The 26,844-nt window shown below is 43.6% G+C and overlaps 2 protein-coding genes and 1 pseudogene across 4 annotated transcripts in view; all 3 read left to right on the top strand.

Annotated features, from left to right (window-relative positions):
* Positions 1-1,817: 1,817 nt before the first annotated feature.
* On the top strand, positions 1,818-14,128 carry Dsn1 (DSN1 component of MIS12 kinetochore complex). The gene is made up of 11 exons (XM_052184117.1): positions 1,818-1,929; positions 2,795-3,085; positions 3,398-3,712; positions 5,903-5,976; positions 7,272-7,344; positions 8,340-8,430; positions 10,130-10,189; positions 10,529-10,606; positions 11,592-11,739; positions 12,568-12,655; positions 13,088-14,128. Exons 2-11 carry the CDS (start codon positions 3,061-3,063, stop codon positions 13,171-13,173), a joined length of 1,038 nt encoding a protein of 345 aa, XP_052040077.1. The 5' UTR covers positions 1,818-1,929; positions 2,795-3,060; the 3' UTR covers positions 13,174-14,128.
* On the top strand, positions 14,009-15,922 carry LOC127684975 (40S ribosomal protein S2-like; annotated as a pseudogene).
* A 1,224-nt stretch (positions 15,923-17,146) lies between these two features.
* LOC127686153 (protein NDRG3) overlaps positions 17,147-26,844 on the top strand; it is a 65,616-nt gene continuing 55,918 nt past the window's right edge. For all 3 annotated transcript variants that reach the window (XM_052184102.1, XM_052184103.1, XM_052184101.1), the window contains exon 1: positions 17,147-17,216. The gene's annotated coding sequence lies outside the window, so the exon portion shown is untranslated. The remainder of the gene's footprint in view (positions 17,217-26,844) is intronic.

Below are 26,844 nucleotides of genomic sequence, written 5' to 3'. Positions count from 1 at the left end.
ATTGAGGCCAGCCTGGGGTACATGAGAACCTGGGTTTTTTGTTTGTTTGTTTGTTTGTTTGTTTGTTTTGGTTTTTTGGATTTGGTTTTTTGGAGACAGGGTTTCTCTGTATAGCCCTGGCTGTCTTGGAACTCACTCTGTAGACCAAGCTGGCCTTGAACTCAGAAATCTGCCTGCCTCTGCCTCTACTTCCCAGAGTGCTGGGATTACCGACTGAACCTGTTTTAAAGTAACCAGAAAGGGGGAGGGGATATGAATTCAAGAAATGAAACGTTGGGGCCGGGCAGTGGTGGTGCATGCCTTTAATCCCAGCACTTGGGAGGCAGAGGCAAGCGGATTTCTGAGTTCGAGGCCAGCCTGGTCTACAGAGTGAGTTCCAGGACAGCCAGGGCTGCACAGAGAAACCCTGTATCAAAAAACTAAAAAAGAGAAAAGAAATGAAATGAAATTTGATGTGGAACAGGGAAAGAATTTTTATGCATCTTATGAACAGGAGGGGGCCATGGAATTCCAAGCATGGATGTTCCCTGGGACTAGATTCCATAAGGCAGTAATCTCGGTAAGTCCCAGCATGGCCCGCCTTGGCTGGGGATACTGAATTCTGTTTTGGGGACATCAACCCATGAGGAGCTCCAGAAAGTGATATTCAGGGACTCAAGAACACACCTCTTTCAGGTAGCTGTTGGAACTATTAGACCAGAATGGCAGAGTAGGAACTTCTAGAATACACATTTCTACCTTTTACCAGAAAACTTGTCCAAAATTACATCAGAATGGCCAAAATTATCAAAATTATGCTTCAGCCTGCCATCTTCTGCTTGAGGACTTTTTTTTTCTTTTGTTTGAGACAGGGTCTCACCTCGTATCCTTGGCTGGCCCAGGGCTTTCTATGTAGGCTAGGCTGGCCTCAAAGGCAGAGATCGTCCTGCCTCTGTCTTCCCAGTACTGGGATTGATGGCATGTGCCACCACAACTGGCACTTTGGAATCTTTCGTACTATAATTCACACAGTTCCGATCTGAAAGGAATCACTTCGTTGATGCATGGGGACATTCTGATGCCTCTATACCGTGACCTGCAGATGACCCTCCTAGGTATGAGACAGTGGAGCAGGTATGGGTTGGGCTCCTGGGAGTACTGTACATCTGGGGTCAACATACAAGGGTAGCCGGGCGGTGATGGCACATGCCTTTAATCCCAGCACTTGGGAGGCAGAAGCAGGAGGATTTAGGAGTTCGAGGCCAGCCTGGTTTACAGAGTGAGTTCCAGGACACCCAGGGCTGTACAGAGAAACCCTGTCTCCAAAACAACCAAAAACCAAAACAAAACCATATAAGGGTAGGAGAAAGGAAAAGCTTTCCGGGCAAAAAGCGTGCTCGAAGGTGCAGAGGCAAGAATTGGCATGGGGTGGCTGCAGCAGGGTTGGCTTGTGTTAACCTGGCAGGGTGTGTGCTTGACCTTTGCTAGGTAGTTAAGGGACCATGGAAAGGAACCATGGAGGCAGGTAAGCAGGAGACAAACTGAGCTCAGAGCTCCAGTTCTTCCTAGAGAAAAGTCACTCTACACTTTTGGAGTCAAAGAGATAGAAGGGGAAAGCCATGGCCCAGAACAGGAGTCCAGCACCAAACTCTGACTTTCATAGGTACGGCGGGAAAAGTCACCAAAACCCGGTCTGGGTGTAGCCGTAGAGGTGGTTGATCCGAAACTGGGTGAAAAAGTTAGGACTAGATGGGCTTGGGCAAGAACCTAGAACTCCGGAGTACGCATGCGCTCCGCTAGAGGCGCCGGTTGTGCCTGTGGGCGCGGAAGCCGCGGGCTGCGCATGCGCAGTTACTCGGCGGGAGTTTCGTAAGTAGGTGGGGAGGCGCGGAACCACGAACCGGACTGACGCGGGAGAGGACCCTCTGCGGTGACGCCGAATCTACAGAGGTGACCTTGGGCTTACTGTTTCAGGATCGGGGGGAGGGGAACTGGGCTGGACGGGCATCCCTCCGGGGTTCGGAAGTCGCAGACATCTCCCCGGATGTGGTTCGCTCTCCGCTGACCCGCCTCTGCCCGGCCCACCCGCCGCTCCCCGCTGCAGGGCCCCGGGACTTGGGGACTTTGTCCTGACAAGCCTACGCCTGAAGGAAGGTCACTCCTCTCTCCCGGGCACTGCTGTCATCCCGACTCCAGATAGTGGCCACGGACAGGGCAGAGGGCTGGGGTGGCCGCCCGGGTTGCATTGCTGTGCTCCGGACTGGCTGTCTAGGGAATCTGGGCCTCCCGATAGAGGATCTAACTCAGAGTTGAGGAACGTGTTGAATGGGATAATGAATGGCCGTACGAAGGCGGTTACGTGTACGGCCTCATACGCACTTAAATGTCTTATCCAAGCTCAGCCATAAGGATTGTGGTGATTGAGGTCCTTGAAGGACCCTTCTTGTCCGTTCAGTATGGTCCCTCAGCACCCATTCGTTTTTACCAAGCGTCCTCCACATTCAGCGATCTTTTGGGAGGGAGATTTACGTGCAAGATGGAGGGATGTCCGACCTTGGCTCTCTCGGTCTGTTGTCTGTGACAGGTGCTGGGATTGGGGATGTGGTGCAGTCTACGGCCAGTTAAAGAGAGAAGATGTGTGGACACCAAATCTGCCAAAGAGAAATGACTTCATATTTAAGCAGTGTTAGGAAGGATCAATCTGTTTTATCAGTAGAAGGACAGATGTGGGCAGAGATTAAAAAGTAGGATTTCTAGGCATGGCAGAATAAGAGATGATGTGGGGTTTTTGTTTGTTTGTTTGTTTGTTTTCTAGTTTGGAAAACAAAGATCCTAATACCTTCAACGGAACTGGGGCCTAGTGACTCAGAAAGTGATCGGGAGCTAAGATAGTTTCTATGTACTGCGTTCTTGAAGACAGCAGTCAGTGATAATAATCTTGCTGCTGAGAATCTTGGAGGAGGCACGTGAGGGCATTTGAAGCACAAGGCCTATTATGGGCTAGTGAAGCCCCTGTGAGCCTGGAGCTCGAATGTGAAGAACAGATCACCCCATTTTCCTGTTTTCCTATTTTCATCCAGGATGACTTCAGTGACCAGATCAGAAGGTGAGTTTTACAGTGAAATTTAGTGCCTCTTGCTATGGGATCAGGCTCCTGAACTATCACAGAATCCTCGCTGACATCTGGTGGATTTGGAATCACATGTGTGTGGACTTGCAAAGAGGGCCTTCTCTGTGTTTCCATCACCTGGGAAATAGGTTTCCTTTCTTCCTCCTTCCCTTCTGCCTAGGCTCCAGCTGTATGCCATCTTGTGGGCGTGTGCATTTTCTCTTTCACCCTTTGCTCAGATACTTACCAAGGTTTGTATCTGAGGTAGGTTTGATTTTTATATTTTGACTTTTCTATAACAAATGGTAGACCAGGAACCAGCGATGTCCGGGACTCAGGATCATCAATTGCAACCAAGTCTCAAGCCTTTGGAAGCATTACCTCAATCATCTGCCTACCAGGAAATGATGACGCAAGGCATTTCAAAGGAAAGAAACCACCTTGGCTCGAGCCCTGGCGAGGGGAAAGGTGGTAGTGCCGACCACCAGGAGGGACCTCTGTTTCATTTGTCCCCTCAAGAACAGTCTATCCGTCATCAAGACAGGAGGCAGTCCTGGAGACGAGCAAGCATGAAAGAAATAAACCGGCGGAAGTCTTTGGCTCCCTTTCACCCAGGCATCACAGGTGGGGTGCTGTGTACATAAAGGAATGGATTTCCAGTCCATCTAAGAGGCAGCAAGACATGAATGTCAGAAAGTGTAGCAGGTAGACAGCACTTGGCTATGTTTTAGCTATGCAGCTTTGAACATATCACCTTCTTATGCCTCAGTTTTCTTACCTGTAAAATGGAGATAATTCTATAGGCACGTTCTTGTTTATAAATCCCAATGCCACACACCTAATGAGTGTTCAGTATTAATTGCTGTTTACATATTAACTGGCATGACTAGAAAACCTGGTTGCTAATTATTTAACACATCTTCCGATCTAGGATGCTAGGGATTTGAATTTCTTCTGTGTCTCATACCCTAAGATGGGACAGAAGGCTTGATTTTAGCCTTTTTAACTAGAAATGACTCAGCAGGAAGATGCAGATAAACATACATTAAATGGGGATGGGCATGTAATTCACTGGTGAGGTACATATCTATCATGCCAGAGGCCACATTCAGTCCCCAAAACTAAGCAAAAGAAAAAAGAAAGCAACAAAAAATAAAATGTTTTTTAGGGATGCCATATTCTAATGTAATTGTGACTTGTCTAAAATTTATAATTATTTGATGTGTCAGTATCAAATTATAGGATATTAATGCGGAAAGTCTAGTTCGACTCCTTTGTATGAAGTCCTCAGGAAGCTGGGGAAATACGCCTCAGTACACGCGCCCTTGGCAGCTAGGAGACCCTTGAGCATTGAAGCCATTGGGACTTCTTTTAACGTATCGCTGTCCTTTCGGGAGGCTGCATTTCTGCAAGGGATCTGAGTTAAATCAGCCAAGTCCAAAACCTGCTGCCACAGTGCCATGCGCTTTATTGCCTAGCTGTGCCAGAGAGCTTGCTTGTCCATGACTAGCCCTATCTTCATTCCCATTCTAGTGCATCAATTCGTATAACATGGGCTCCTCATGTAATAAGATGAATAATTTTTCTCGAATTATTAATTTTGCTTATGGCCAGAAAGATGTTCAGCTGAAGGGTGAGAATTCTTAAAGCCAGCTTCCTACTATGTGATAATTGTTTTTTAAGTGGATGGCATTGAGAAAAGAAGACGTACATCGTTGAGTTGTTTGGGTCAACACGATGACGTAAAGCACCACCCAGGCCATTCGTGGACCTGCTGTACAGCCTTGAGCAAAGCGTCTAACCAGCCTGTGTGCCACAGTGTTACCATCTGTTAGCAAAATAGAATCGATGCCAGACTTGGCTGTTCTGGCCTGTGGCCTCAGCATTTTGGAGTCTGATGCAGGAGGATTGCCAGGAGTTTGAGACCAACATGGGCTATATTTCAAACCTGTGTTTCAAAAAAATGGTCCAAATAAATAAAAGATATTTGCCTTAAAATTTTAGTGAGCTGTGCATAGCAGGAAAGAAAAAAATGTCTGTTATACAGCAGGTCTTCAGCTGGTACTGGCTGTTAATATTAGCTCACCACAGGCAGCGTGCTGCAGATCCTGCTGCCATACTTGGGTCTGAAGATGGCTTCTTCAGCCTGTTTTCAGACGGTCTACTTTCCTTACTTGATTGAGTTTCTTCATTTGTAAAGTGGAGCTTATATTGTTTATAAAAAATGATTTTTACTTTTCAATGCCGAGGATAAGATTCAGTCCATGTACAGTCAAGGCAAGGTTTCAACCATTGAGCAACAGCCTCAGCCCCAGAAAATAGCTCTTCAGATTGTGTACTATAGCCCACTGCAGTGCCTGTAATACAGATGCCTTCTAGGAAAAGGTTTCTCTGTGTAGCCCTGGCCTAGAACTTGCTCTGTAGACCAGGCTGGCCTTAATTTCACAGAGATCCACCTGCCTCTGCCTCCCAAGTGCTGGGATTAAAGGCATGTCCCACCACCATTAGCCTAAATTATTTTTATCTACCTTGTTTGTTTTTTAATTGACATTCAAAGCAATAGGTTTCATTATATTGTCAATTTGTTAAATAAAAAAAATTTTAATGTAATACATGAAAAGATTCGATTAACACTTGAAAATTTGGGTGCATGAAAGTGTGAACTTCATTCCTCAGTGAGCTTGGAAAAGTTAGAATTATGTTCTTACTCAGAAGGCAGCTTGCCTTAAGCTGGGTTACAAGGAGAGGACATTTTCAGTTTTGTTGTTTTCCTGACTACGTTTGATGTGGAGTTAACGTGCTGTTTTCTGTTAGAGCTCAGCAGGTCAATCAGTATGAAGTTGGCACAACACCAACGGCTTGGCGCCCTACTGCTCTCCAGCTTTCAGGTAAGGTCCCCAGGGATCATAAGTGTTCTCATTTGCTGTTATCTGTAATTGTCAGAGAGATGTCAGGATCAGTGATAAACTCGGGAAAAGATGCTTTTCCATGCTGAGGATTGATTTAAAAGCCAGTACTCTCCTGGGCAGCAGAGTGGTCTGTGCGCTGAGCTCTCCTGCTGCTCGAGGATCGGCTCAGTTCCCAGTATCCTTCACTCATTGGCAGCAAGAGATGGGAATTTAGAGTGGAGAGGTCAAGATCTGTTATTGTAGACATTTCAAGGCTAACTACATGGTCGACCGGTGTTTTTTTAAGTTGTGTTTTATGGCACTGGTGCTTCTGACTATTTTGATGAGCAAGTAATTTGTGTGAATTAAATGACCATTGTTTTCCCTGAGTTAAAAATTTGGTGGCACATGCCTTTAAACCCAGTACTTGGGAGGCAGAGGCAGGTAGATTCCCTCCCCCCCTCCCCCCACCCCTCCCCCCCACCCCACCTCTCCCAAGACAGGGTTTCTCTTTATAGCCCTGGCTGTCCTGGAACTCACTCTGTAGACCATGCTGGCCTCGAACTCAGAAATCTACCTGCCTCTGCCTCCCAAGTGCTGGGATTAAAGGTGTGTGCCACCACCATCCAGCAGGTGGATTTCTGAGTTCCAGGCCAGGTTGGTCTACAGAGTGAGTTCCAGGACAGCCAGGGCTATACAGAGAAACCCTGTCTCGGAAAAACAAAACAAAACAACATCAAGAATCAAAACATAAGCCTGGTGTGATAATGCATGCCTTATAGGTGGATCTGAGTTCAAGGACAGCCTGCCTGGGCTACACAGAGAAACTCTGTCTCCAAGAAACAAACAAGAGAGAGAGAGAGAGAGAGAGAGAGAGAGAGAGAGAGAGAGAGAGAGAGAGAGAGAGAGAGAGAGGAGAAGAGGAGGGAGAGAGAGTGTATGTGTATAAACATAAATTTATGTTTAATATATTTAATAAATTTATAATATATAAATATATATTAAATTTATGTTTAATATATTTATGTTTAATAATTTTAAAAACATAAATTTATGTTTAATATATTTAATAAATTTATAATATATAAATATATACATTTGCATATATATTTTAAAAATATATAGAGTGAGCAGCAGAGAATTTTTCCTTATATACTTACCCATATAAAAAGTGTTGAATGAAAAAGTTAGGCTCTGTAGTTTTTAATCATAAAGCTCATAGTAACATGAAGCCACAAACAGCTTACTTGGGAGACTTTGGTTGTACTAAAAGTGCTTTTTTTCTTTTTCTTAAGTTCTCTATTGAAAAACTTGAACCTTTCTTAAAGAACACTAAGGACTTCAGCCTTGACTCTTTTAGAGCACAAGGTGAGTTGCTAAGCTAGACAGGTCTCTGACCTTCCCCCTCCTTCCTGTGAAGCCAGCTAGTATGTTTTCAGTGTCCTCGTTAAAACCAGGGTCTCCACCTCATTAGAAGTTGCTCCTTATCACTACATTCCTCGACATTCAGTGACAGCTTTCACATTTTGGGGGAAAAGTGAAATTCTATAGCTATCTATGTTTAACTGCTTTTTCATCAGTAGAGTATAAAAACACTTGCCTCCCGTTTAGCTATCTACCCAAAGAAAAGAGTTTTCTTTTGTATTTTTGTTGCCCACACACCTATAGTTTTCTTGTTTGTTTGTTTTTCGAGACAGGGTTTCTCTGTGTAGCTCTGGCTGTCCTGGAACTCACTCTGTAGACCAGGCTGGCCTGAACTCAGAAATCCGACTGCCTGGGCCTCCCAAGTGCTGGGATAAAAGGTGTGCGACACCACTGCCCAGCATATAGTTACTTTTCTAATACTGTGATAAAACATCATGACCAAGACAACTTATAAAAGAAAGTATTTAATTGGGCTTACAGTGTCGGGGACCTAGAGTACCTGATGGCAGAGCAAAGGCGTGGTGGCAGGCACATCTGGGGGCGTGGTAGCAGGCACATCTGGGCACTTACATCCTGTCTGCAGGAGGGGCAGAGAGTAATAGAGCAAGCTTTTGAAACCTCAAAACCCACTCCTACAGACACACCTCCTTCAATAAGACCATAGCCCCACAATCCTTCCAAAAAAGTTCCACCAAGTATTCAAACATAGGAGCCCGTCAAACCCAGGCCTTGAACTTGCTAGGAAAGTTCTCAGCCATGGAGCTAAACTTCCAACCCCCACATAAAGTCTTCGCATACTCACATGACTGTTTTGTGTGAAAGAGGGTCAGGATAGGATAGGGGACCCTAGACTAGGAAAACCCTTAATATCTTTGTCATCTGATTGTTGTGAACATTTGTGGCCTTTCTTTTTTATGACATAAATTTATCTTCTCTAGCATCTTCTCTCTCTGAAGAATTGAAACATTTTACAGACAGCCTGGGAAGTGATGGAAAACTACAAAAATGTTTTGTTGAAGAGTCAAAGGAGTAAGCACAGTTCCCCTTCTGTCCCTAATTAAAACTTGAGTTAAAACTTGATTATAATTAAACCATTGCATACAGAAGTCTATCCAGCACTTATGTTCCACTACACTCTGTAATTATTTATTTTTGTTTTCCTGAGATAGGGTCTCTGTAGTCTAGACTGGCCTTAACCTTTTGGTAATCCTCCTACATCTCCCTCCCACTTGTTGGGATTAGAGGTATGGCTGCCTGATTGGCTTGTGCTAGGCTCTTCTAGATGATGAGGAAGGGGATATAGTGGTAAGTATGTCAAGGCCCCCTTGTCATATTTGCATTAGAGGAGATAACACAGAAAATTCTATCTCAGCTAGGGGTAATCCAGGAAGTCAGCAGGTGGGATAGTGATGGAGGGAGGGAGGAGGCCACTTAGCTAGAGTGTTGAGAGAGGACCTCATGGTTTCACTTTAGGACTGGAACACAAGAGACCTGGGTAGTGAAAAGTGACACCTATGGAAAGACTGAGGAGACCATTCCTCGGGTTTCTGAGTGGCATGCGCAAGGCAGCTTATATTCTATTGTTCTTTACAAGCAAGAATATTAGCAGAATGGGCTGGCAAGATGGCTCAGTGGGGAAAGATAATTGCTCTCACTGCACAAGCTGATGACCTCATTTTTATCTCTATCTCCTTTGGTGGAAGGAAGCGAATTCATTGTTGAAAGTTGATGTCCTACTTCTACATAAGCTGTATCAGGGGCACATATACACATGTGCAAGTGCACACATAAACACACACTAGTAATAATAAGTAGAATTTATATTAATAGGATATCATCCCCTTGTTAGTCCTTTAAGGGCGGGGCTGCCATCACAACTTCTAACTCCACCCTGGAATGAATCATTCACTTAATCTGAATTTGGAATTCATGAGGGCTTCCCCATTCCACAAGTTCTTGTGAGTGACATTTGTAATCAGACATGAAGTATTTTAGCCCAACAAAATCTCTTTATGTATTTACGCACAGGCTACTGCATCCCTGGTAGAGATACTGTGCACATACCTTGGTAGACAAACAAGAATTGCACCACTGCTGTCGTTACCATGTGGAAAGCCACATATGTCTTCCACGGTTTAGCAGGTTCAGTCCTGCTTCTTTCCTGTTAGAAATACTCATCTAATTGGGCTGAGCCATGAGAGATTGCTGTATTGTGAGGCGCCAGAACACGGTGGTGCTTTTTTTTTTTTTTTTTTTTTGGAGACAGGGTTTCTCTGTGTAGCCCTGGCTGTCCTGGAACTCACTTTGTAGACCAGGCTGGCCTCGAACTCAGAAATCCGCCTGCTTCTGCCTCCCAGAGTGCTAGGATTACAGGTGTGCACCACCACCACTGCCCGGCTCAGATAGTCTTAAAAACCAAGTTAATAGGTTTGCCTTTAATTCTGTTTGCAGTAGTCATAATCTTTTAAAGCTAGGGAGAAAGAGTAAAGAACTATTTTTAGAAAGATTAATCTCCATGATTTGAATGGGAGTTGGTGAGAAAAACAGATTTAAAAACTACTTTAGCTATTACAAGTACAGAGTAGATATTGTGTCAGCGCCCTCCTCCGAGAACATTTTCTGAACAATAAAAACTGAATATATTTTAGTGCTACTAAAACTATGTAACTCATGAAAAGCAAGTGTTTGGAGAATTCATATTAGTCTCATAATTTCATTTATATTCCAGAAAAGCACCAGATTTTTCACTGGAAGCATCAGTAGCTGAGGTGAAAGAATATATAACAAAGTAAGTGAAAGGACTGAGCCTTCCTTGGGAAACTGAACGTTGTCCTCCTTCCAGGGAAGTCCTGAACCCGCAGAGCATGCCTGGTGCACATGGTGGGCAGCACCTGTGCGTCTGCTTTACAGATTGATAGGGTGGAGTCTAGGAAATAAGGGTGTTAATTTGATTTTAACAACTTGTGTATTACTTGATTAAATTAATATCCTCTGAGTCAGTTGAGCTTTCTAATCCTTTAATGACCTTTTAATGCACCAGATTATGTGCCCAAAGTACTTACTGCTGCCCTGAGTGATTACAAATGTGACCAAAAGTTAACTGAGCTTCCCTTCTCGAATCCCACAGGTTTTCTTTAGAGCGTCAGGCCTGGGATCGTCTCTTGCTGCAGTACCAGAGCGAGGTTCCACCTGAAGAGGTGCCCAGGTTAGACCTGGGAACTGGAAAGGAGCCACTGTCTTTTTATCTCATGGAGTTTGATTTGAGTTTCTTTCAAATCCATTTGTAGAAATTGAGTGTTGAATCTGTTGTCATACTTCAGTCACTTTAAAGTATCTTGTGTTCTTGGTGGAAAGGGAGGGACCCAGAACAGAACTGCTTCTATGTTGTGTTTTTGGCCACCACTCAAAATCCTCGGGGAGATGGGCACATAGCCACCTTGCACCTGTTCACCTGGTACTCTGCCAACAGTACTCTTCAAGAGACTTTACTGAGCACGTGGTTTTTGAGCTGTAGATAGAGAGTCCCTTGGTTAAGGCTTTGATGAAAACAGATGGCCTTGAAGGAGGTGGCACAAGAGGTAGAAGGTATGAGAGGCCATGTTTGGTAGTTAAGTCAGAGGGCAGTGGGAAAGCACTGTATTTTGGTTTATTTAGCTCCTGAACTAGTTTAGTTAATTTAAAATATGGTCTCACAAGGCAGCTGTGGGCAGTCTCAGCTCCCCAGATGTACCTCAGATTCAGCTTCCCAGTTGCTGGAATTACAAGTGCATCACCAGACACCTCTCAGCTGTCATTTGAAAGCTTCTTCTCCCCAACTAAATCTCAACTGCAAAGCCACCTAGAAAATATTAGGTGAAGAGCTCGAGAGATGGTTCAGCAGTTAAGAGCACTGGCTGCTCTTCCAGAGGTCCTGAGTTTAATCCCCAGCAATCACATGATGGCTCACAAATATCCAAAATGGGATCTAATGCTACCTCCTGGGGTGTCCGAAACCAGCTACAGTGTACTTAGATCCATAAAACAAACTTTTAAAAAATGTTAGGTGAAACCCTAATAACAGAAGTATGTAAAGCGGCTTTGAGGAAGGGGATTTTTGATGGGGGATGGGGTTTTCCTCTCAAAGATCTTATATTGTTTCTAGGAAATGATTGTAAGTTTCAAGAAGTCTTTTATTTTTGTTTTGTTTTTAGAGGATCAACTGAAACCAGAATCACTGAAGTCAAGGTGGATCCTGCAGCCTACCTCGGGTCTTCCCAGAAGGAAGTTCTTAACACGAAACCCGACTACCAGAGAATAGTACAAGATCAGAACCAAGTCTTTGCCTGTATGGAGTTAGTGGTGAGTTGCTTCAGGCTTCTTAGGTTGATTACCTTGCTTTCTAGACTCATTATCTTCTTTAACATTATGATATTGTGGCAATACCAGAAGTGACTTATAAGAAGGAATGGATTATTTTGGTTGCTAGTTATAATCCATGGTTGCTTAAGCCTGTTGATTTGGACCTGTGGCCATGAAGTCGATTGTGTTCGGAATGTGTGACAGAGGACAGTACTCCCCTCATGATGATGAGTAAGAAAGAGAGGGAAGGAGTGAGGGTCAGGTCCTAATAGACACTTCAAGGTCAGACCTGGAAATCTTAAACTCCCAAAGGTCCCATTGCCTCATGGTGGTAACACTTAAGTAGCAGCAACCAAACCTTTTAAAGTGTAACCCTCGGGACTACTCCAAATGCAAGTCAAATCATAGAGGATAGCAATATCTCTACCTTGGGAAAACCAGAAAAATTTTTAGCTTAAATATGTGATGTTAGATACTAACAAGACACTAGAAGGAGTAGAGAATACAGGAGGAGCAGGCCTGTTGCTTTACACACAGTGACTGGTAGCTCCTTTGTTCTTACACTCAAACAAAACCTAGAGGGCCTGGCATTTTGTGGGTGGAGGTTTGGGGGTGTGGGGGGAGGGCGGGTGTCAGTCTCCTGGGGCATCTATAGAGCAGGGTGGAGACATGCAGGGTGTGTTTCAGTGGTGCTAAGAGAGAATGTCTGGCATAAGCATTTCAGGCTGAAAGAGCAGGGCTTAGCGCCCCAAGGCAGGAGTTTGTGTGGCTGGCCGGTTGGGGAGTGAGTCCTCCTTGCTGCTCACACTGCTCACCTTTCCTCTGCAGATGGATGAGCTCCAAGGATCAGTGAAGCAGCTGCAAGCCTTCATGGATGAAAGTACTCAGTACCTCCAGAAGGTGTCAGTACAGCTCAGTAAGTGCGGCTTTTGAGGGGACCACAGCTTAGGATCTGATACCCTTTGGGATGCAAACTGCCTTTCCAGGCTTAAAGTCCTTACACTTGTTTTACTTCCCATAGGAAGTCAAATGTTGATAGGAAGTGCCTTGATGTAAATTCCATAGGTGCACTCCATGAAGACGCCAGTGTTTTTGACAGCTTGAATTTTCAAGGATGCAGGAAGAAAGGCTGTGGATGCTCTCCCATAGCTTTCCTGTATGTGGGGCCATGGCTTCCTCCAGCCATTGTCTTATCTGTCACATTATGCTTGCCTTCCTGCTAGACTGTCATCTCCTTAAGGACAAAGACTTCATGTGTCATTTACTACCCTTCACTGTCTGGCACATTGTCCAATACATTTTGTATGAATTTAATTGAAATGTATCTTTTGGTTCCTTTCCTTTGCAGAGAAAAGAAGTATGGACCAATTAGATCCTTCACCTGCTCGAAAACTGCTCAAGCTCCCCCTACAGAGCTCATCTGCCATGCAGTGATCAGGATCCTGTTAGGGATCTTACCTCACGGCAGTCAGCTGGAAAGTCCTGGCTGTATAGCACTTTCACTGTTTCTGAGTGACAGCGTGTATGTATCCAGAAGAGTGTGTTAAGGACATTGTTTTGTGGGGATGTGCAAGATGCTTAAAATGATCTTCAGAATCAGTCGTTCATTGCTCTAAACATCCTCATGGTCAGTGCTTTTCATCCCATAAAACAATCCAAAGAGATCTAGAACCAACCTCAAGGAAATGTTTTAGGGGCCAAGGTGGGTTGTTGTCATAAAAGACTGTTGCTAAAGTTTGTGAGTGTGGAACTAAAGATGGATTATAGGATGTTGTCACATAATAGATGTGTGTGGACACTTTACAGAATGCCCATTTTCTGAAGTGTCCTAATGTCCGTAGAGTGCTTTAGTTTTTAATATTGAATTGACTTTCTGGAATCTAAATTCATGACAAGAAAGGACTGTAATAACTTAATTTTTTCCTTTGGGAATTCCCCTGCCTCCTTAAGAATTGAACCCAGGGCTTTGTGAGTGCTAGGGAAACACTCTGATGAAGCTATATCTTTAGTCTCCATGTTTTGGGGTTTTTAATGTTTAAGTTCTAGTTACTGAATGGTGCCTGGAACATCATAGCCCTATGAGCTATATTTAAAAACCATGTGTTGTCATTTCCTGGGCTGAGATACAGTTACTTAATCTCTTATCTAGAACATTAGAAGGATGTTAGCATCTATGTTGTAAGGACACTGTAAAGATTTGTTTAAAGAGTAAAAGCCTAGAACAATGTTATAGTTTGTTGTTAAGGACTTAAATGAGTAGACTGTAATTATGAGGTGATAAAGCTACTCTCTAATATAGAACGCCACATGGAGAACTCAAGCAGATACATATAAAGTCTGGATTCGAAATAAATTTAAAAGTTATGCCTAGTTGTTGAAGTGTACACTATGTGACAGATGTGTCTGCTCTTCCTTGCCTTCCTGAAGCACCTTCTGATTGGTTAAAATAAAAAGCCTGTAGCCTATAGCAGAAGACAGGATAGTAAAGTAGTACATCCAGAAAGAGGAACTCTGCGAAGGAGTCAGGCACAGGAGATTTGCCACCCAAAGTGGGATGTATGAAACTGAGGAGAGGTGGTCAACCTTCGGCACACACAGAATAGTATAAATGGGCTAATATAAGTTAAGAGCTAGTTGGGGAACTAGCCTACGCTAAGGCCAAAAGCCTTATAAATATAGCTGCGGCTTCGGGAAAACATCAAATAGTGGATGACGCTAGTGCAGATGGAGGACCTGGGGCTCAGGATTGGGAGGCTGCAGTGGCTTCTGTGGAGGATACAGCAGCAGTCGTGGTCGAGACCTTGAGAACCATAGAGGTAAAGTTGAAGACAAGGAGTGGATCCCAATCACCAAGCGGTGCCCCTGGTTAAGAACTTGAAGATCAAGTCCTTGGAGATCTACCTGTTCTCCCTGCCCATTAAGGAATCCAATGTTACTGACTTTTTCCTGGGCATGTCCCTAAAGGATAAAGTTCTGAAGACCCTGCCAGTGCAGACACAGACTCTGCTAGCCAATGGGCCAGACTCAAGGCTTTTGTCACTATTGCAGACACAGTGGTCACATGATGTTGATCTTAGCATTAGGTACTCCAAGGAGGTAGCCACTGCCATTTGAGGGGCCATCATTTTGGGCAAGCTCGCCATCGTCCATGTGCAGAGAGGCTACTAGGGGAACAGTATTGGCAAGCCCCACACTGTTCCATGCAAGATGACAGGCCACTGTGGCTCTGTGCTGTGTGTCTCATCCTTGCCCTCAGAGGCACTAGCATTGTTTGCTCCTGTGCTGAAGAAGCTCCTGATGATGGCCTGTGTGATGACTGCTGCACTTCAGCCAGGACCTCCACTGTCAGCCTGGGCAACTTTGCCAAGGCCACCTTTGATGCCATCTTCACGACCTACAGCTTCCTGACCCCCAACTACTGGAAAGAGACTGTGTTCACCAATTCTCCTTATCAGGAATTCACTGATCATCTTGTGAAAACCCATACCAGATCTTCTCAGAGGACCCAGCCTCTAGCTGTGGCTTCCACTTAAGGCTTTTTATACAAGAAAAATAAAGTAAATTAAGTCTGTTAAGTAAAATGCCTCCATGTCATTATTTAGATAGTGTGGGTGGGCATAGAAAAATCCAGACAGTTAAGACCTAGTTATCAAGACAGGATGATATTGTCCAAAGTAGAACAAGGAACAAAATCCAGACAGTTTCCAAGAAAGCCTCTATTTAATAATCAAAGGTGTTATTACTAGTTTCAAGAGCAGATGGACTTTGGAGCATGTCTTCCTCTCAACTTGCTGGGTCCAAAGGGCAAATCATCTGTCTTCAAAGGGGACTATGCCTTCCTCCATTTTCCTATAGTCTATCACATAGAAGTGTTCAAACTTGAAGATAGGAAATATTTGGTGTCTTCAAGAACTTAAAAATGACTAGAACATTACAAAAGAAAAGCATGAAAGCTTAGATCCCAGCACTCATGAAGAAGCCAGAGTCAGGAGTCTCAGGCTCTCGGCTGCACAGCAGCTTCTAGGCCAGTGGCTTGTGTTAGCCTGTCTCAGCGGTCCTGTGCTCCAGGCGCTGCTTATGCTTACCACAGCTTTATGAGAGGCCTTGTTTTTTGTGTCATTTATAGGACATTGGAAATTTTTCCTAATTTAGCCAATAATATGTACTGAGAGTAAACTGGCACCAGTTAAGTGCTTTGTAAATGTTAACAGTTATATACAAATTATGTAATAAAAGGCTGTCAAAACAAGTTTTGCCTTTATTCGGATTGGCTTGGGCCTGGCCCACCTTAAACTTCTAGGTAAACATTTCACTGAAGGAAGATGGCAGAAACTGGTATCAGGCCAACCTACCTAATGCTATAACCCTTTAATAAAATAAGTTCCTCATGTTGAGGTGAACCCCCAGCCACAAAATTATTTTGTTACTTCATAACTAATTCACAACTGTTAGGAATCAAATATAAATATCTGATATATAAACCCTGTGAAAGGGTCTCTCAGCTCCCAAAGGTGTGGCAACCCTCGTGTGCCATAGAGGAGTGCTGTTTCTCAGCCTCTTCTCTCATGTTTGTTCAGCCTGCTTTGTTATACCCTCCAAGGCTACCTACCCATAGTCATCTGAGTGCTCCCCTATCAGCAAATCCCCTACCCAGGCCAATTTTCTGGGGGCCTTTTCTCAACTGAGATTCTCTTTCCAAATGACTCTACTTTATTTCAAGTTGACATAAAAGTTGGCAGCACATGCAGGCCACATTTTGACTCTAGTCTGGAGAAATGACTTAGTGTTTTAGAGTGTGCACTGTTCTTACAGAGAACTGGAATTCATGTCTAATCTCCCATATCTCAACATTCTGTAGCTCTGGCTCTAGTGGGAATCTGCTTCATTTATATTCACATCACTGCCCTACACACAAGTTCACACATGCACAATTAACAATGAAAATCTTTAATTGTTGAGCCATTAGTATGTTCAGTCGTTTGTTGTGGAGTAACCAATTCATAAGAAAGCAAATGACATGGCTGCCATTTGTAAGAGATGAAGAGGACTAGGAATTTGATCCCTAAAAATCGAATCCCTGAGGCTCAGGAGTGCCAGATGATCTTGAGTGTAGCTTTAAACTTGTTAAAACAAGTATGTCATGGCCCATAAGAGCTTACTAATAATTTAACCATGAGGGAGAGGTAGGGGGTGTGCAGAGTAAGCATTTCACATCCCCTCCAGGCAGTTCTGAGCAACAGCCTCCCAGACACCGCAAGAAGAAAAACTACAGCCAAGATGGCGCTGCTTAGCTCTGCAGGCCTGGCCACCATCTTTTCTGTAGTTTCGAGAGTAAGCAGGCACTTTGCGCATGCGCAAAGCCCCGGCATCCTCAGCGCGCCTGCGCTGCGCAGTGCCTTTCCCCGCCCCTCTTTGCTGGTGCTGCTGCTACTGCTGCTGCTGCTGCTGTAGATTGACGGCCCGCGCTAGCGCTTCAGGTGAGTGAGCGCCTCTACCACAGCGAACTGAGGGCGCGCGGCGCGGAACGCCCAGGTGTCGCTCCTCTGTGCGCTACGGACCGATGGCCATGCGGCAAGCCCCGGGTCCTCGCGGTCGGCCTTCTCTGAGCCCCCCCGCGCCTAGCGCGTTCAGCCCGGCCTCCCGCGCCCCTGCCGGTACCTAGCCCTCGGGGGGCAGCGTGTGCCCTGTTGGGGTCCAGCCTCTCTTCGGAGGTCTGCACCCTCCGTCGCTGGGACCCCCTGAGGTTGTCACCCTCTTTCCGCCTCTCCCGGCGGAGCACGGAGCTCCTAGAGCTGAGCATCCACCTTCCCCGCTGCCCCTCACAGCCCAGAGAGTTTTGACAGGGGCCTGGACTCGCCTTCTGTGGGTTTCTTCCCAAAGCCACAGAGGTATCCCTCTCTCCTGGGACCCCAGGACCCCGGTTTGTGTAAAGCCCACTTTGTAGCCAAGGAAACTGAGGCACGAAGAGGTGAAATGCCGCGTCCAAGGTCATGCAACTGACAAGTGACACGGCCAGCTCCCTAACTCAAAGGCGTTGGGGCTTTGGTGGGATTTGATCTTGTATCTTTAAATTTTAGGGGGAATACACTTGTCATTTATCTAGAGTTGCTTCTAGGCGTCGTAAAAGTGGGCTACAAATAGAATTATCTTCTGGTCGGTAAGGTGGAAGTGCGGTTGTGATAACAATCGTGTGTTGTTAATGTGAGCTGGCTTCCTCCCAAATGCTCGCTTTGTGCCAGGGATCTTGCTAAACGTTTTATTAAGATCAGTTTACCTTTGTACCTCACTGCCTCCCCATCCAGTGCTTTCTCCCTTATTTTTCTTGAAGCCGGTTTTTACCCCTGCAGAGCTCCCCTGCACGTCACAGGTAGACCTGGAGCTTTATGCTTAAGCAGAGAGGCTCTCCCCTGGTGGCTCCCTGACAGAACACAGTTAGCTTCGCCTGCGTCAACCCCCCCGCCCCCTCCCCCAGCTGCAACCCCCCCCCCCCCTTCCAGCCCCCAAGGTATAATTGGCATTTCTTTTCTAGCTGCCAGGACTAGGCTAGCTGTGCTGGCAGGACTTGTGGAGGTGACAGAGCAGATTTAGCCAGTACTCACCTCTTTTTGGGACATTCTGGCTCTGCTCCAAAGCTGGTCTTGAGCATTTTCAGGCTTCAAGATAAAAAGAGAAAGCGTTGACACAGTGGTGCAGAATCTAAGACACCTCCTTTGATTTGAGTTCCAAATGAACAGCTATAAAAATGTGTTGATTTTTGCCCCCAAAATAACTAGCTCAAACTGCCTTTTCCTCCCTTAGCAAATCCTCCTCCACACTTCAAAGGCTCCACAAAATTTTCACCTTCCCTGCTTAATTTTCCTAACTGGAATTAAATAATGCATAACAGGCTGCAGCCTGGGTCTTATCCTCAGTGATATCTGCCTCCTCCCTCCCCGCCCAGGTCAGGCACCATCTTTGCACCCCCAAATGCCTGGGTCCCGGTAGACCATTGGTAAATACTGAATTCCCGCTGTTCCTTGCTATTACTGAAAGGGTGATGTTCGATTGTTATTCTGTTGGTTCTCTTGCCCTCCAGTTTCTCTTTGCTGTCCCTCCCTTTAGATTTCTCTTCTGATTATCCTGTATCAACCTTAGTCTACCCTTTCGTTTTAGAAAGTTTGCAGATAATGGTCTTGCATCTAGAAGTCTCCCTAACAGTGGAGCCAGCATATACTTCTTTAGCCTACAGGGAGTTTTTATTTTTATGTGGCAGTAGGAGTGCCTGAGGCTTATGACATTTTAGTCTGCACTGAAATTCATGTGAGATGCAGTTTCTCATTCTTTTAAATTGTGTGGCTTATTACCTCAGGTGACATCAGAGTGATCATAGTTTTTATTGTCTATCAATATGTAATATTTGTAATAAATTAGTAATATACAGAAGGACCTGTTGGAAATCAGACATGTACATAGGATTTCTTCATAAATGAAGCTCTGTTCATTGTTACTGCTTTTGTTTGGTTTGTTTTTTATTTGGTTTTTTTTTTTTTTTTGGTTGTTGTTGTTTTTTATTGAGACAGGGTTTCTCTTGTAGCCCTGGCTGTCCTGGAACTCACTCTATAGACCAGGCTGGCCTCGAACTCAGAAATCTGAGTTCGCCACCACCGCCCAGCTGGTTTGTTTTTTAGATTGATTTATATGTAGGTGTGGCTGTGCTTATGCCTGTGAATGTATTAGTGCTCTTTTAGAGGTCAGAGAACAATTTTGGAACAGTCAGTTCTTCTACTATGAGGCTCCTGGAGGTTAAATTGAGATCATCAGGACTGGGGGGAAAGTGCCTTTACCAGCTGAGCCATTTTGTCAGATGATGATGATGATGATGATGATGATGATGCAGAGCCTCACTTTGTAGGCCAGTCTATCCTCAAACTCATGATCTTTTGACCTCAACCTTTGGGATCCTAGGATTTCAGGCACATACTACCACATCTGACTTAATAAAGTTCCTTAAAATTTTTTATTTAATTATTGATGGGGGCACACGTTATGCTGTGCATGTGGAAATCAGAGTATAACTTTGTAGAGTCAGTTCTAAGCATTCACCTCTTTATGGGTTTCAGAGATTGAATTCAGGGTTCCAGGCAAGCATCTTTCCCCACTGAAATGCCCTAACAAAGCTTCTTTTTAAAAAAAAAAATGTATTTTATTATTTATGTGTGTGAGTTCATTGCACTCTCTTCAGACACACCAGAAGAGGGCATCATATTCCCATTACAGATGGTTGTGAGCCACCATGTGGTTGCTGGGAATTGAACTCAGGACTTCTGGAAGAGCACTCAGTGCTCTTAACCTGAGCCATCTCTCCAGGCCCCCTTAACAAAGCTTTTTTTTTGGGGGGGGGATTTGGTTTTTCAAGACAGGGTTTCTCTGTGTAGCCCTGGCTGTCCTGGAACTCACTCTGTAGACTGGCCTTGAACTCAGAAATCTGCCTGCCTCTGCCTCCCAAGTCCTGGGATTAAAGGCGTGTACTGCCCAGCTTTAATTAAGCTTCTTAAAGAGTTATTTTGAAATTATTTCCTGATATTACAGTGAACTATTATTGTATATAAGGCATGGTAATGAGTATTGTGGAAAATTCAGAATCGAATAAAACAGGGTTCCTTTTCAAGCAGTTTCCTATCTAACTAGGGAACACTATTTAACTATGGCATATCTGAAAACTGCCACATTAGATTATAAGCAAAGCAAAATGATAATATAAAGAAATGATATTCCAATGTGGGATTTTTTTTTTCCTTTTTAGACAGGGTTTCTTATGTCCTGGGCTGGTGTGCAACTCCTGACCCTCCTGTCTCTCTCTAAGTTCTGGGCTTATAGGCATGTGCCTCCACACCCAGTTTGGAAAACACCATAAAATTATATTCAATCTGAAAGCAAGCAATGATCCTCCTCACTTTGGCAGATAGCTTCCTGAGAACTGAGTTTGTTCAAGGTCATAGAACTAGGGCTTCAGCTTGACATTCCAGACTTTTTATTCATTAAGAATTTTCCTGGGCTAAGTGGGTAGGGTAGCTCAGTGGTAGAGAAATTGACAGTGTGTGTGAGGTCTTGAAGATTATTCCCAGAAACTAACCAACTAAGTTTCCTTCCTTCCTTCCTTCCTTCCTTCCTTCCTTCCTTCCTTTCTTTCTTTGTTAAGTTACCAGTGTTTCTTCTCTGCCTGAAGACATTAACCAGCAACTCTTAAAATTCCAGGAATGTGTATAGATCAAGGAGTAGAGGAGATGCTAAGATGCATCTGATCTGTTAGGGAGAGGATAACTGTTCTTGACCTCTGAAGACAGTGTGCAGATAATGTCGGGGTGGATGGTGAAGGGATTGATTGTGTGTGGCATGGGAGTTGGGGACGAGGTCAGGGGGAGGAGTATGCACAACAGCAGTGAGACCACTGGGGGGAGAATGAAGATTTTTAGAGCTTGACAGATTGTTAGTGTCAGAACTGAAAGGGCAAGGGAAGCATTTTGAAATTTGCACTGATGAAACTGAGACAAGGTAACAGTGTCTGCCATGGCCAGAGGGGAAAAGAACAGAAGCAAAAGACCTGGTGTAATTCTATGAGAACGATAGTTCTTACCTTCACTGGACATCAGTCAACTAGACAACTTCTTATTAGCACACTGCTCGGCTTCCCTCCACAGCTCCTGATTCAGTAGAGGTCTTAAGAGATGCCTAAGAACAGGCAGTTCTAATCCCTTACCAGATTGTGTTGGTTCTCCTAGTCTGGGGGCCACACGTTGAAAGCCACTAGATAAGGATGTTGAAAAGTGAGTCAGGAAATGTCAAAGAACTTGTTCTAGAGAGGGAGGGATAGAGGGAGGGAAGGACAGAGGGGGACAGACAGAAAGAAAGACAGACAGACAGATTTTGTGTGTTATTGGCATGGGTCAGTTCTGGAAAAATACATATAACACCATAATAGTCACTTCAAAAATTGGGATGTAGGAGCCTGGAGAATTGAGTTTTAAAATTTATACCTTTGCGAGTTTGTGTATTCTTTTTACATTGTATTTGCATTGCCTTTGCATTTTAAAAAGAAAAGAAGAGTCCATCTTGAAGATTCATACTAAAATATTTATGGATTTTAAAAGAGCTTGCTAAAGTGATCTAGTCATACAACAAACATTTTTGGTGCGTGCTGTATGACAGATGCTGGTAGCTTCTAGAAGCACAAAGCCTTTGCTAAAACTTGGAGTCTGGTGATATGGCTATGCAAATAACTCCAAGTAGTATCACATGGTGAGCTTCCCAGGAGCAGGGAGCAAGGCCTGTCTCTCTGCTTGACTGATAATGATGGATGGTCAAACTCTGGCAAGAAGTGAGGACAATAGGAAAGAGAAGGTTTGGTTTTGTTTGGTTGTTTGTTGTTTGCTGGGTTTTGTGGGGAGGGTGACAGGCCTGGCTAAGCAAGAAGAAAGGAAACAGTTCCTCAGAAAGAGCTCAGGAGGATCAAGAGTTTAAGGTATTCTTGCCTATAGAGCAAGTTTTAGGCCAACCTCGACTACATGAGACCATCTCAGAAGGGTGTACTAGGGAGGGGAAGGGCCCTCTTAGGTCCACAGATTAATAATTCTATAGGTTTAATGCAGAAAAGGTGTTCTCTATTCTGAGAAATTCGCTTTCTCCTTTTAAGAGTCAGGCTACTTGAGAACAGCACACAAAAGTGTGCCCAGATTGAGAACACATAGGTGTCAGGGCTTTTTGTTTTTGTCTGGTTTGTTTCATTTTCTGAGACAGGGTTTCTCTGTGTAGCCCTGGCTGTACTGGGACTTGCTTTGTAGATCAGACTGGCCTGGAACTCATATCTGCTGGGATTAAAGGTATGTGCCCCTGCCAGGGTTTACTTTCTTAAATGAAAAAAAAAAATAGATATAGTGCTTAATTTTGTTGTATTTATAACAGTAACCTATAATTTTGTCATTGCTTTCCTTCATATTTATTCATATAAAATTAATTGGCATGTGGAGGATATATCAAATAGAAAAGTGAATTGCTTTGAACTGGGTATATAACTCAGTAGTAGAGCCCATGCTCTAGGTTTGATTCCTTGCTTCCGCCGAATGTTAATCTCTTTAATGTTATTCTCTTTGGAAAAGTTCTGCTTCTTATAACACTGGAAAGAGTTCGACATGTTATTAGTCCTGAGTAAACATTTATTGTTGCTAGCTATAGGGGTGCACTCTGAAGGAAATGTGCCTTCTTCACAGACAGAGTTGTATTCCATGTAAACATTAATTACAGTACTGAGCATGCTATGGTATTAAACCTAATGTGGGGCTGTGTAGTATAGAGCTGCTAGCCTTCCTAACTGCTTATGTGTAGGTGTTATTTTTTGTCTTTCCAAGAGACTTAATATAGTAAATTAGATTAGTTTTCTGGGACCGACAAGGTGGCTTAGTGGGTAAAAGATCTTGCTGCAAAGATAATGATCTGAGTTTGATCCCTGGATCACACATATTGGTGAAAGGAGAGACTGACTCCACAGTTATCATCATCTGACCTCCACATGTTTGCTATCACACACACACACACACACACACACACACACACTCATATATTTTTAAGTATATTAACTTCCTAAGTGCTTTGACTGTCATTTTTCCACTTAATGCCCATAGTCTACACAGTCTGAATTTTTCAGTTATAAGGATTCAGTTCCTAATATAACTGTTCTTTACACTGCATCTGGTGACTTTTAGTATATATTTTGTAGTATCTTAGGGAAGATGCTGTTTCAACTTTTAGGGAAATAGCTGTCATTTGTGGGAACTATCAGGATGATGGCTGACAACCTTATAAATCCAATAAATTAGGATAAGGAAAATAATAAGTAGATCATAAACATGAAATTGCTTCCCAATTCTAATTATGGTTTAAGATTTGAAATAATGTCAGCTTTTTATTAAATCATAATTGTGATAATCTTTTCATGAAGCAGCATTTGTTTAAAACAGTTTGTTAGAAGTGACAATTTTATCCTCATAGTGCTTCTACAGCTTTATACCTTGGGTTTCAGCTCATGGTTAAAAGTGAATGAGCCTGTGGGTGTGGTGGTGGAGCACGCCTTTAGTCCCTGCACTCAGGAGGCAGAAGCAGGCAAATCTCTGTGAGTTCAAGGACAGACTCTGCAGAATGATTCTAGGACCGGCATGGCTACAGAGAGAAACCCTGTATCAAAAACAACAATAACAACAAAATAAAAACAAAGGAACAGAAAAATGTAAATGAGCCTGGTAGAGTCCTTGTCTAGCATGAGACCCTAATTTTGATATCCAGTATCAAAAAAGAAAATTGAGTGCTTTTTTAAAAAAATTATGAGAGCTTAGTGGTAGGGACATTGTAATTAACCTCTAAAACTTGGCAGAGAGCATAGAGAGATCAGGTTATTGTTTTTTTTTTCCAGTTAAGAAGCTGGGGTGGGGTGGGGCAGAGCTCCTTCTGACAGTCTTCAGTCTTAGAAGGTGCTGCTGCTTTAAAGTTGCTGTGTTGAGATAGTGTGAACCTGTGTGGACCAGAAAGTAACTTAATACCTTAGACATCCCACAGGTAGATTGCTTTTCCAGCAGCCACAGGTAGGTGTTGGTATGTTCCTTGTAATAGTAGTCAAAGTTTTATATATTGCTCTTCTGTTTTCAAAATTTGCTGATCATGAAATTTTAAAGTAATAGACTTTAGAAATGTCTTAGTTGCTTTTCTGTTGCTGTGGATAGATACCATGAGCGAGACAACTTATAAAAGAAAGTTCATTTGGGTCTTATAGTTTCAGAGAGTTAGCATCTGGGACCATCATGACAGGGAGCATGGCAGCAGGCAGGCAGGTGTGGTGCTAGACCAGCAGCTGAGAGCTCACATCCTGAGTCACAACCTAGAGGCAGAGAGAGCTTACTGGAAATGATGTGGATTTTTATAACTTCCAAGCCTCAATGACATGCCTCTTCTAACAAGGCCACATTTTGTGATCTTTCCCAAGGTTCCACCAACAGGGACCTATGAAGGCCATTTTCATCCAAACCACCACAGAAACCAAACCTGAAAAAATAAAAAAGAATTAATAATTAGTTGGCATCAAACAGGAAAAATTGCTAATAGAGACTTGTCCAAGATCTGGATGCAGAATGCTAATATTCAAATCCTTGCACTACTGCTTGCTAACTGTGTGACCTTTGTCAAATTACAAAGCCAAACTGTGCCTCAATATCTTCATCTGTCAGAGCACAGCGGGATTATGCTGCCTGACTTATAGGTGTCGGAACATAACATAAAATAATGAATGGATAAAGTGCTTATTCCGGTTCCTGACGTAGGGAAAGCACTCAGTAACTGAGGTATGAACAGAAGTACTGCCTTCAGGGCTTTTGTTTGCCCTTGTTTGTCCATTCAGACTGTAGAAAGGAACGAATTGTTTTCAGGGATTCTGCCTTTAGCTGGTAGGAACCCGGAGCTCTTCCAAGCTCCCTACCAGGCCTTGCCAACAGTAGCTTCCCTAACGTCTTGGGCTGCCTCCTTCAGGAGTGGAAGACAGAAGGGTGTGCATCTGGCCTAGAGTTGCTTTAGATAAATCCCATGTTAGAAAGCTCCCTGTTGGTTGGGAGTCTGTAATTAACAAGATCTGTCCGAGGGGACTGCTCTGTCCTAGCAGTTATCTGTATCAAGACCCTGGAATGAATACAATGAGCACATAGCGCAGACTCAGATTTCCAACTTGGCATTCTCTGCAAGTCTATTTCCCACCTGCTGCCAGAGCCCACGGATGACACAGCAAAAGGGTGGGTCTGTTATGAGGCCTGCACTTGTCCTTATCCAAGGCCCAGGAGAAGCAAGCGTGTTTCTTGTTAGAATGACAATATATGGATATACCTCAACAGCCGCCTTTGACCCTCACTCCCCTCTTCTGCTTCTGTAGGAAGGAAGGCAGCTTCTGAAACTTTCTCCTCGTAGAAAGACGCCCAGATTTTCATTTGTGTAGGAATAATCTGTGAGCTAGGCTGTAAAAGCCTGTTTGTTTCATGGCTTGTTTATTTGGCTTCTCAGGCTGTCTCTGGAGATCCTTTGCTTTCTTAAGGGGCCCCAGGAGACCGCAGGGAAACCAATATCCATTATCCTAGATACTTGGGAGGATGCTTAAGTCAATGGTTTCATGATTAGATTAATTCAGACTTTAAGCCTGACAGAACTTAAGAGCCAAGTCATCACATAATTTGTGTTTCTTATAGATGGAAATATGGAAGGTAGCCCAGTGTCCTGGAATATCTTCCAGAATCTGGGCTTGGTGTCTAAACAGTGGTCTTAGCCCCATACACATTCAGGTGCATGAACTTAGTCAAATCACTTAATTTTTCTGTGTCTCTTTCCTTATTGGAGAAAGGGGACACTGTTTAAGACCAGTGCTTCTTAGCCCTGGTTAAGAATTACCCAAAGACCTTTAAAACAAAATGCCTAAGCCCTGCCCCAAACAATTAAAATGAGCCTTTGGATCGAGGCCATGTATTGATATTCTTTTTTTTTTATTATTCAATATAGTATTGATATTCTTTAAAGCTCTCAGGTCCAACTATAGCTAAGAAAACTGTAAACAATATGAATAAGGATTTTTGTATACTTTTAACTTAAATATTTAAATTTATGAGAATTTCATATGCTAGTATTTATATAATGTCTACTTGTTCCTCTTTTCCCTCCAGCTCATGTGTCTTCTCACAACTCCTTCTAAAATTTATGTTCTCTTCAATAATAATAATAATAGTAATAATGATGATGATGATGATGATCTATTATAGCTATAAATATACACACACAAGCTGGTTAGTCCATTTATTGTTGTCCATATGTGTATGTGTTTAGGGCTGATATTTTAGATTGAATAAGTTATCAGGCAGTTTGTCCCTAGAGAAAACTGAATGTTCCTCCCTCAGCAGCCATTGATTTCCTGTAGCTCTTCATCTAGTGTGGGTCTTGTGTTCAGCCATCTGACATGTCAGCTGCTATCATTATTATGCATGTTGTCTTAGTTAGGGTTTTACTGCTGTGAAGAGACACCATGACCAAGGCAATTCTCATAAAGGACAACAT

This window comes from Apodemus sylvaticus, chromosome 5 (genome assembly GCF_947179515.1).
Source record: "Apodemus sylvaticus chromosome 5, mApoSyl1.1, whole genome shotgun sequence".
Classification (NCBI taxonomy): Eukaryota; Metazoa; Chordata; class Mammalia; order Rodentia; family Muridae; genus Apodemus; species Apodemus sylvaticus.
This window is presented reverse-complemented; position numbering and strand designations above follow the sequence as displayed.

What these genes read in the sequence shown, in the direction of transcription:
- Dsn1 (XM_052184117.1), top strand. Translation starts at nt 3,061, where the DNA reads ATGACTTCAGTGACCAGATCAGAAG. An exon ending in GTGAAAGAATATATAACAAA is followed by an intron (nt 10,190 to 10,528) that starts GTAAGTGAAAGG and finishes CGAATCCCACAG; the next exon opens with GTTTTCTTTAGAGCGTCAGG. An exon ending in TTGCCTGTATGGAGTTAGTG is followed by an intron (nt 11,740 to 12,567) that starts GTGAGTTGCTTC and finishes TTTCCTCTGCAG; the next exon opens with ATGGATGAGCTCCAAGGATC.